At 46.6% G+C, this 11143-nt stretch overlaps 1 protein-coding gene across 4 annotated transcripts in view; it reads right to left on the bottom strand.

Annotated features, from left to right (window-relative positions):
- Positions 1–151: 151 nt before the first annotated feature.
- kif13a (kinesin family member 13A) overlaps positions 152–11143 on the bottom strand; it is a 38023-nt gene continuing 27031 nt past the window's right edge. The window contains exons 25-40 of one of the 4 annotated variants that reach the window (XM_060861385.1): positions 10966–11112; positions 10797–10829; positions 9587–9686; positions 9180–9306; positions 8960–9015; positions 8687–8811; positions 8310–8486; positions 8114–8206; positions 6679–6831; positions 6070–6147; positions 5923–5979; positions 5742–5847; positions 5427–5572; positions 4834–4950; positions 2869–3721; positions 152–2720 (exon numbers count right to left, since the gene is read on the bottom strand). In XM_060861385.1, coding sequence (XP_060717368.1) covers positions 2581–2720; positions 2869–3721; positions 4834–4950; positions 5427–5572; positions 5742–5847; positions 5923–5979; positions 6070–6147; positions 6679–6831; positions 8114–8206; positions 8310–8486; positions 8687–8811; positions 8960–9015; positions 9180–9306; positions 9587–9686; positions 10797–10829; positions 10966–11112 — 2508 coding nt within the window. In that variant the 3' untranslated portion in view covers positions 152–2580. The remainder of the gene's footprint in view (positions 2721–2868; positions 3722–4833; positions 4951–5426; positions 5573–5741; positions 5848–5922; positions 5980–6069; positions 6148–6678; positions 6832–8113; positions 8207–8309; positions 8487–8686; positions 8812–8959; positions 9016–9179; positions 9307–9586; positions 9687–10796; positions 10830–10965; positions 11113–11143) is intronic. The other 3 variants (XM_060861387.1, XM_060861386.1, XM_060861388.1) reach the window with 3 other exon arrangements.

Here is an 11143-nt window from a genome sequence, read left to right as displayed (position 1 = left end):
ACCAGCCAATCATGTGCGTCTACTGACTAGCGACACTAGCCAATCGTGTGCGTCTATTGGCTAGTGACACCAGCCAATCATGTGCGTCTATTAGGGCTCGAATGAGGAAGAGGGCAGACAGCAAAGCAACATGAAAGACAAACACAATGACTTTACACTGTAAACTTTCTGTATTCTAGAAGATCTTTGTACCCATTTCTTTCTTGATACAATATAAATACAGTTCTGTACATTACACAGGTTCAAATACAGCTCTATGTACAAGTCCTCATGAAGGAGAGCAGCTTGTCTTCCAGAGTAAGGGCTTGGGTTTGTTTCATCCACACAGTTACAGCATTAAAACACATTTCCATGACAGTTCTTTCAGTTAAATACAGTCTTTAACCGCACGCCTCGAGCCACGGGGCCAGTGCGCGTCCGTCTCTCCTCATCCTGACACCTTAAAAATATATTCATTTAGTTGCATGAGTATAAAAAGAATAAGGCATGTGCTGATTATCAGTTATACGATCTGATCGTGATATATTAACACACAGTGTTGTTATTGCGAGCGTCATTACATCAGCTTGTTTTACAAAGGCAGCTTCGTAATGTGTCCTTTATAAGCAGACTGTTACGTGTTACATCGTCATATAACGCAAAACAGTGATAAAGAAAGTAAGCAAGTAACGTGATCGATTATAAAAATGCTTTCCAGCACATGCTGTTACAAAGTAAGAAAATGTTACTCATTAGTCAAAAAAAAACACAAACAAACAAACAAACAAACAAACAATCTGAAAATCTGCTGCAGTTAAAAGAGACTGATGAGTCCAAGAGCATCGGCGACGTGTCCTTGTTGCGTCCACAACAAAGCATGAACCATCAGAGTTGTAGCTCTCTCAGTATCAAACCTCTCTGGAGGCTTTGTGCATCCAGGACACTTCTCTCCATCCAGTGCAAGCGTTCAGGCCACATTCCCTAAACAAAGTTCTTTACACAGATACAGTACTCAAAAAATCCAGTAAGAAAACGAGGAAACTTCCTGTTACAAACTAACTACAATCAGAAAAATGTGAGGCGCTGAAACCAAAGATATGGCACTTAAGTGAGAATCAGTCCACACACACACACACACACACACACACACACACACTAGACAAGTGGCAATAATTTAGTTTTAATCACTAACGACATTTCAAGATGGCCTGCGTGTAGGATGTTTAGATGCAGAAGTAACACTAAACGCAATACATTACACATGATAGTGATAAATCTCCCCTAAGGGGCACCGATCAGAAGTACTACAGGGTCATACAGGGACGTGTCTGGGTAGCGACTGGGGTTTCTAGCAGAGAGATAACAGACCGCGTTCACACTGCAAGTCTTAACGCTCAATTCGGATATTTTGCTCAGATCTGATTTTTTTGTTTGTTTGTTCACGTTATCTTTTAAAATGTGGCCTTATATCAGATACCAGTGTGAACTGTTTGCTCTTTCGAACTGACCCGCATGCGCAAACGAACAATGACGTCACGCGCAGCTCGACGTTGCGCTAAACAGTTGGCGAGGTTATGGAGGAAGTAAGAATTTTCGCTTTTCTTTCAAAATGCTTGTGTAATGAAAATTTTAAAAAATCAAATCTGGGCCATATTTGAGTGTTCACACTACTCCTGAAGAAGTCTGACCTGGTCACTTGACCCCAAAAAAATCAGATTCGGGCCACTTTTACCTGCAGTCTGAACAGGGTCATACAGACCTGGTACGGTCATGTGACCTACTAACGTGTGGCCACATCCCTTACAACAAGCACTTATAATCTCAGACACGCTCGTCCGTGTCAGTTTCGCTGCAGACGTCCTCCAGCTGCACGACTTAACGCTGAAAGCCTGAACAACAAACAGGCTTCATAAACACTGCAAAGTGTTTGTTCAAACTGTATTATATAAAAATATTAATGCTTGTGCTCAGACAATCTGTAAAAATCATCTAGGGAGAAAAGCTGAAAATATATAATATGATAACGAATAAAGGACAATAATTTTGGCACATGTCTACCACACACACACACACACACACACACACACACACACACGATAAAAACACAAGAGGTTTCAGTTTTAAACAGCAAATTGGAAGCATCTTTGGTAACACCTGATATAATCACGTGAATAAACAGTAGTACTTTCTCAACTCCACCTAATTCTCCATCGTCACTCAGCTGCGTTCAGTCAAAGTGGTAAAATAAGGTGTAAAACAGAAACGTTAAGTTTGACGTTAAGTTCGAGTTTAAAAAAACAATCAATGCGATATTGTGAGGGAGAATTTGTGCAACAGTGCATTTGACATTCAAAGAGGGGTCTATTTTTTTTTTAAATAGTCGTATAGTTTAAAAATATACACAGGGATATAAAGGAAGTCTACGCTAAGTATGTGCCGATAATGAGTTCTGTTATGCTGTGATATTTAACACACTATACTGTTATGATATAGTCTGTGTATTGTGAAGGAAGCTCTTTTATTACAGACAAATTCAGCGCTGCGTGTTTATATGGAGAAGAATGAATCCAAACCATCCCATAATAAGTGGGCGTGTCTTCCCTACAGCAGTACGGGTTGGAGTTGTGGGTCGGCGTCCAATGAGACAGGTGATTTACTGAGCCACGCCGGACGCACAAACACCCCGTGACCTGTAGCGCAGCGGAAATACACTCGACCCTGCACCGTGCCGTTGTGTTTACCTGTGTGGATATGACAACACACACACACACACACACACACACACACACACACACACACACACAGATTAATCATGAACGGAAAAAAAGAAAGGTCAACATATAATTAAGTAATTAATATCTGAATGCAACTGTGCCACTGTATACACACCTACAGCACAGTCCAGCTCCACTCCTACCCAGATGCCCTGGGCAAATTCGACTCCGCCCACATAGTGCACTGTGCCACTCCTCGTGCCCACCCACACCTGCTCTCCTGGTGCCATCCAGTCAGGCAGCTGGGCCACCGGCGTGACCTCCTCGTCCTCGCTCAAGGGGGTGGGGCTAATCCTGGCACCGTTTCTGCATGCCATGGCGTCGGGTGTGCCGGGTGAGGACGAGGTCGAGGACGGACCCTCACTGCCGTTGTGGAGGTGGCATTGAGGTGGCGTCGTGGAGGTGGCCTCTAGGACGTTAGTGCTCATGTGTGCTGAATGTTTGTGGGAAATCTCGGCACGTTTCGTCTCCGTGTGCCAGTCAAAGTGCTTCAGTTCATCCTCTACAAATTCGTCCCCGGCACCTTTAAAGTCCGTGAATTCCTGACTGGTGTTTGAGTGAGAAGACGAGTTGTGGTTGTGAGCAGCCTCGATTAAGGCACTTTTAGGAGTCAGGGAGTTTCTCGCATGCTCCTGGAGCTCGGTGGCGTCTCTGGAGCCGACGCTGAGACGATCTGAGCTCTCGCTGCCTGAGAACGGCATGTCCGAGAGCGTAGCGTTGGAGGTGCTGTGGGAGAAATATCCGCTGGTGCAGCTGCTTGCTGTGGGACTGCGAGACCCTTCCTTCTCCACCCCTCTGTTAACAGGCAAAGAGTCCACGCCCGGTGGCAAGTCTCTGCCCCCACCCAGGCTGGCATTGTACACCTCGAAGTTGGCGAATTCCTCAGGGACGTAGGTTCGGAAATGACGAAGAGAAACTGAGGTGGGAACAGCGCAGCGCTCCAGCTCGGACTCCTCCTCTTCCGAATCCTGACCAATCATCCGCGAGCAAATATTAAACATAGTCTCAATACAGGTCTCCTTTTTAATGCCAAATCGAAGAGGCCAAAATCTCCATTTTTTAAAACCCCAGTGAGAATCTGAAGTAGTTTTGTATAAAGCTGACTAGTTAACAAGTTAACTGTAGCAGCGACACTCACCTGAGGCACCAATGATCTCTACTACCTCCTTCCTAGCTTTATATTTCTTCATAGTGTCTTTATAGACGTTTAATGAGAGGATTTATACAAGAGGATAAAATGTACCTACAATTTTTCCTGTTTTTGTGTGAACTGAAATCTTAGATTTGCTGCTTTTTAGAGACATTTATTTAATTTGCTTAGAATTAGAAAATTACTTCTGTACATAGAAAATACTTCCTATACTGTACATAGAGAATTAATGATGGTCGCTGGCTAGTGAGAGCTGTGTGTGTGTGTGTGTGTGTGTGTGTGTGTTTATATTAGCGGGTTTACCTAGTTTATAGTCTGCATGCAGTTAAACACTAAATGGGTGAATTAAGAGACGATGGAGAGTGTGTGATGAGTGTGTGAGGAGTGTGTGATGAGTGTGTGAGGAGTGTGTGATAAGTGGGTGTGGAGTGTGTGATGAGTGTGTGAGGAGTGTGTGATGAGTGGGTGTGGAGTGTGTGATGAGTGGGTGTGGAGTGTGTGAGGAGTGTGTGAGGAGTGTGTGATGAGTGGGTGTGGAGTGTGTGAGGAGTGTGTGAGGAGTGTGTGATGAGTGGGTGTGGAGTGTGTGATGAGTGTGTGAGGAGTGGGTGAGGAGTGGGTGTGGAGTGTGTGATGAGTGTGTGATGAGTGGGTGAGGAGTGGGTGTGGAGTGTGTGATGAGTGGGTGAGGAGTGTGTGTGGAGTGTGTGATAAGTGTGTGATAAGTGGGTGTGGAGTGTGTGAGGTAAACAATTTCAAAGAGACATCCTGCTCCTTTTTTGAACATTTATGTATGAACTGAGAAAGTGTGTGTGTGTGGGTTTGAGGCCTGTGGAAGTGTGTGTGTGTAAGTCGGTGACTTGAGGACATGTGTGTGTAGTGTGAGATGTGAGGCAGTGTGTGTGAATGGTGTATAGATCTGACACTTACAGCAGGGTGTGTAGGTGTGACTCTGAGGTGGGTGTGGTTTGTCGTGCTGCAGTGGCCCTCACTCCGAGCCCGTGGGCGGAGCCAGGGGCCACCTCGGGCCATTAGCCAGCGCATGCTCTGTAACACACACACACGCAATGCATGCAGTACAGCACATCCAGGAAGGTGCAGAGGGGAGCTACGAGGTTAGAGGTGAGCTTGGTGTGTGTGTGTGTATGTGTGTGTGTGTGCAAATGTGTGTAACATGCAGAAACATTCCTTCTCACAGTCACACACACATCTATACAGGCTGTGTGTTAATGTTCGTAACATTCAGCATGCATGTGTGTGATCTGAATTTATTACTATTTCAAGAATGAGTGAGTAACGAAAAAAAAATACATCAGCTTGTGAATTTGCTCATGCTTTCAGGAGGAAGCTGATTGGCTGGAGATATGATGACATCACACACAGAGCTTTAGGTTTACTAATGATATCATGATTGTTAGTCACTGATGGATGTGATGTGATGAATGAGGAATGGGCTTTAGTGAAGACTTGGAGTGTGTGTGTGCGTGCGTGTGTGTGTGTGTGTGTGTGTGTGTGTGTGTTACCTCCTGCCCTAGCAGAGGCCGAGCCTCTAGCACACGCTTGGCTTTGCTCTCCTCTCGAACAGGCATCAGTGATTTGAGGAACTTGGGTGGTTGAGGTGAAAGCGCTTTAAACGTACTCGAGTTGAAGAATGTTGGACTCTCTGGAACTGAGTCACAAAAAAGAAAACACACGTTTTCAAAAAGTAAAAATAATCTGTTTTGATTGTGCAATGTGAGAAACTGGGGCGGGGCTTAAGATAACTCTGATTAGCCAATCGACACTTTGAACATGACATCACCAGTTTATTATTCAGCTGAGTGACACGCTGTGTGTACCGTGATTCTCCTTGGTTTTGATAGGTGTGTCTTTTGTGGTCGCCATGGAGACCCCCATCTCGCGATGAGAGCAGTCTGAGGCGTCCTGCGGAACCTCGCAGTGAGCCTGAAGATAGAGAGCGTGATGAGGAGTGTGTGAGCAAATGTGTGTGAGGAAGAGTGTGTTAGATGTGTTACACACTTTCGGGACTTCGCCTTCTTCGTCACAGGCCGTCGCATCTGACTTACAACATGAGGTCTGCAAAACAAATGAAAGCACACGGATGTAGTTCTCTGAAGTGTGTGTGTGTGTGTGTGTGTGTGTGTGTGTGTGTGTGTTGCCTCCTACGTGCTGGACGTTGGGAGTGCTCAGGCTTCTCCGTATGTGTCTGCTTTTAACTGAGAGCGCTTCTTTCACCGTCACTGCCTGTTACATCACCAACCCACACACACACACACACACAAACACACACACACAGTAAAGGCATCAGAATGGAGATAAAAAGCATTAATCCCCACAGCCATCTGGACATAGTGTGCATGTGTGTGTGTGTGAGTGTGTGTGTGTGAGTGAGTGTGTGTGTGTGTGTGTGTGAGTGAGTGTGTGTGTGAGTGAGTGTGTGTGTGTGTGTGAGTGAGTGTGTGTGTGAGTGTGTGTGTGTGTGAGTGAGTGTGTGTGAGTAAGTGAGTGTGTGTGTGTGAGTGAGTGAGTGTGTGTGTGAGTGAGTGTGTGTGTGTGAGTGAGTGTGCGTGTGAGTGAGTGTGTGTGTGTGTGTGTGTGTGAGTGAGTGTGTGTGTGAGTGAGTGTGTGTGAGTGTGTGTGTGTGTGTGTGAGTGAGTGTGTGTGTGAGTGAGTGTGTGTGTGTGTGTGTGTGTGTGTGTGTGTGAGTGAGTGTGTGTGTGAGTGTGTGTGTGTGAGTGAGTGTGTGTGTGAGTGAGTGTGTGTGAGTGTGTGTACCTGTCGCAGTCTCTCAAGGCACAGGATATTGGCCACCTCCAGAACTCCTCTAGTGTATTTCTCGATGTACGTCTCGCCATCCTGTGACTCCTCGGCTTCACTACGTGCCGCCATTAATGCAAGCGTCTCCCTCTCCTCTGGCTCCTCAGATGCCTGTGTGTGTGTGTGTGTGTGTATGTGTCATGGGACAGAAGATAAAGTATCATGAGTGAATAAGAAGAAAGCCACATGTGGCATATGTGCCCAGCAGTCTGTATAAAGGAGGCGTGAACCACACATCTGCCATTCACAGTGTAGGGGGTGTGGCCTATGTGTGTGTGTGTCAGTCACAGTGTAAGGGGCGTGACCTATGTGTGTGTGTCAGTCACAGTGTAAGGGGCATGACCTATGTGTGTGTCAGTCACAGTGTAAGGGGCGTGGCCTATGTGTGTCAGTCACAGTGTAGGGGGTGTGGCCTATGTGTGTGTGTCAGTCACAGTGTAAGGGGCGTGACCTATGTGTGTGTGTCAGTCACAGTGTAAGGGGCGTGACCTATGTGTGTGTCAGTCACAGTGTAAGGGGGCAGGGCCAATGTGTGTGTCATTCACAGTGTAGGGAGCGTGGCCTATGTGTGTGTCAGTCACTGTGTAGGGGGCGTGGCCTATGTGTGTGTCAGTCACTGTGTAGGGGGCGTGGCCTATGTGTGTGTCAGTCACAGTGTAGGGGCGTGACCTATGTGTGTGTCAGTCACTGTGTAGGGGGCGTGGCCTATGTGTGTGTCAGTCACAGTGTAGGGGCGTGGCCTATGTGTGTCAGCCACAGTGTAGGGGGCAGGGCCAATGTGTGTGTCATTCACAGTGTAGGGGGCGTGGCCTATGTGTGTGTCAGTCACAGTGTAGGGGCGTGGTCTATGTGTGTGTCAGTCACAGTGTAGGGGCGTGGCATATGTGTGTCAGCCACAGTGTAGGGGGCAGGGCCAATGTGTGTGTCATTCACAGTGTAGGGGGCGTGGCCTATGTGTGTGTCAGTCACAGTGTAGGGGCGTGGTCTATGTACGTGTCAGTCACGGTGTAGGGGGTGTGGCCTATATGTGTGTCAGTCACAGTGTAGGGTCGTGGCCTATGTGTGTCAGTCACAGTGTAGGGGCCGTGACCTATATATGTGTCAGTCAGTGTAGGGGGTGTGGCCTATGTGTGTGTCAGTCACAGTGTAGGGGGTGTGGCCTATGTGTGTGTCAGTCACAGTATAGGGGCGTGGCCTGTGTATCAGTCACAGTATAGGGGCGTGGCCTGTGTGTCAGTCACAGTATAGGGGCGTGGCCTGTGTGTATCAGTCACAGTGTAGGGGCGTGGCCTGTGTGTCATTCACAGCACATAGGCGTGGCCTATGTGTATCAGTCACAGTGTAGGGGGTGTGGCCTATGTGTGTGTAAGTCACAGTGATGTGCATGTCCCACCTTTGGTATGTTAGAGACGATTTCATACATAACTCCACAGGAATGCAGCATGTTTTTAAGAGACATTCTCCTCTTCAGACTCTGTGTGAAGCTCTGCAGACACACACACACACACACACACACACACAGACGTTACTGTGTTACGTTACTGCAAATAGAAATCTGACCCACTTTAATATAATTCAGTGTGTGTGACCTGTTTGTTGTAGACGTTGACGGCGATCCTCTTACGCAGGACGAGCTCCATGCTGGCCGGGTGGCTGAGCTGCACTGTGGCTTTGATGATCATGTAAATGCGCTCGCTGGGAGCCGTCACACGGTTCAGGTAGATGGAGTCATGAATGGATGAATCCCAAGAGCATGTCACACACACCTGGAGCAGGAGGACATGACTGAACCCATGCTGTGTTTTCATCACCTAATGTTCTGTTCCATTACATCAGCGGTGTGATTATGTCACCAAAATATGACAGTCAAACAGACACTGAGTCCTTAATCACACACCGCTGTGCTACTATACAGTGACCTACATGTGTGTGTGTGCATTTGAGCAGGTGTGTGACTACACTGTACCTCCTCATCGCTGCGTTTAATGATGGGAAGGTAGAAAAACTGGCTGCCGTGTTCTTTAGGGAGGATGGAGTTGAGCCCGGCGGAGTGTGACCCAGTCAGCTGCTCACTCACTGTCAGATTATCAGCTGGAACAAAACAGTTACCAAACAATTACTATATAAACTCTGTATGTGTGTGTGAGAGAGAGAGAGAGAAAGAAAGAGAGAGAGAGAGAGAGAGAGAGAAAGAAAGAAAGAGAGAGAGAGAGAGAGAGAGAGAGAGAGACAGCATTACCATTCAAGTCCAGAAATAGAACAGGGATGTGAGCCTCCATGCCTGAAGGGGGCGCCCTAAAACCGAGAGGAAGAAATATTAAATTAACTGCTTTAGCTGTTCGTTATCTAGATGTTGTCCTCTGAGTAGATCAAATCTTGGACATGTTTTGGGGACTGATTACCTGTGTGTGTGTGTGTGTGTGTGTGTGTGTGTGTGTGTGTGTGTGTGTGTGTGTTACCACTGCGCAGGGGCCCCAGGGATGCCACTGCCAGGTGCTGGGACTAATACAGTGTTTCGCTCCTCAGTTAGCCCCACCCACTGCTCCACTAATCGTGCCTCCCTCTCCACATCCTCCTCAGACTTCTCTAAACACACACACACACACACACACACACACACACACACACACACCTCATTTATCAACGTGCAATACATAAACACTTATTTGTAAATTGTTAGTAAGTAATAAATTTACACAAACTAAGGGAAACAACTCGACTTTATATCTGGAATATATTGTGGAGGTTAAACTGTTTATTTCTATTAAGATTATGACATATAGCATATGCCTTGTGTGCGTGTGTGCGTGTGTGTGTGTGTGTGTGTGTGTGTGTGTGTGTGTGTGATGGAAAGTGAGAAACACACCTGATTTGTTCATGATCTTTTTTAATTGTTCGTCCAGATACTCGCGGCGTTTGATGAGCGCCTCAGACCAGCGCTCACGTACACAGTTCAGATCCTCTTCCTGTACTCACACACACACACACACACACACACACACACACACACACACACACGCACACATACACACCAGAGACAGAACACAAGGATATTCATTCTTGAATAATATTTTTTTAATAGAAAAACACTAAAATAGAGGACAGAGTGTCTGAAGGAGGATTTTTAAGAGGCACAAAAAAACCCCAGAATCTTTCATTTCTATACTGTAATAAAGTGAGAAAATGATGTTGAATGTCATTCTGCCAGAGCAGTGTGTGTGACAAGGTTGGGTTTCAACATACACACACACACACACACACACACACACGTCCATGCAGTAAGTCATGCAGCCATGCAGCTGGTGAGCAGTGCAGCTCAGCGCTCACGACTCGTCCCTACATCGTGGTGAGTGACCACAAAACACAAACTCACTATTCTATTCATTTTTTTACACAATAATAATAATAATCATGTTTTCTTCAGTCTGATACATTTAATTTTGTTTCTATTTTTATTTCTATTTTGTTTCTTATCTTCATTGTGAAATGGAGCTAGTTTGGACCTGCTCTGTTCATGAACTCTGCACTCTGAACATGACGTTATTAATGTCAGCAGCTTTGAGTAAAGTTTGCATCTTGATTAGCACCTTCTAGTGGAGTGGGAATGATTAGCAGCTCAGTGGCATCATGCAAGCAGAGAGAGAGAGAGAAAGAGAGAGACAGAGAGAGAGCGAGAGAGAGAGAGAGAGAGAGAGAGAGAGAGAGAGAGAGAGAGAGAGAGAGAGAGAGAGAGAGAGAGAGAGAGAGTGAGAGAGAGAGACAGAGAGAGAGAGAGAGAAAGAGAGACAGAGAGAGAGAGAGAGAGAGAGAGACAGAGAGCGTGAGAGACAGAGAGAGAGACAGACAGACAGACAGTCAGAGAGAGAGACAGAGAGAGAGAGAGAGACAGGGCGAGAGAGACAAGGAAAGAGACAGAGAGAGAGAGAGAGAGAGAGAGAGAGAGAGACAGAGAGAGAGACAGAGAGAGAGAGAGATAGAGAGACAAGGAGAGAGACAGAGAGAGAGAGAGAGAGAGAGAGAGAGAGAGAGTGACAAGGAGAGAGAGAGAGACAGAGAGACAGAGAGAGAGAGAGTACCTGATAACTATCCATATCGTCATCCTCCTCCCTCTGCCACAAGAGAACACACACTCTGTCACACACACACTTCTAATCTACACAATAAACATTTACCATCCGACCTCTCTCTCTTTTACACACACACACACACACACACACACACACACACACACACACACACACACACCTGGTAGCTGTCGAGGGCTCTCTGGAGTTTAGCGGATCGAGCAGACACACAGCCAATAGAGACAGACAGAAGAGCTTCCACTAACAGCGGCAACGTCCCAGAGTGCTGCACCGGCTTCACACACACCTGCAGCCTACGGGAGTGACCCTGTACACACACACACACACACACACACACA

Source organism: Tachysurus vachellii, chromosome 25, assembly GCF_030014155.1.
Source record: "Tachysurus vachellii isolate PV-2020 chromosome 25, HZAU_Pvac_v1, whole genome shotgun sequence".
In the NCBI taxonomy this organism is placed as follows: Eukaryota; Metazoa; Chordata; class Actinopteri; order Siluriformes; family Bagridae; genus Tachysurus; species Tachysurus vachellii.
The sequence above is the reverse complement of the archived record's forward strand: the minus strand, read 5'-3'. Positions and strand labels throughout refer to the sequence as shown.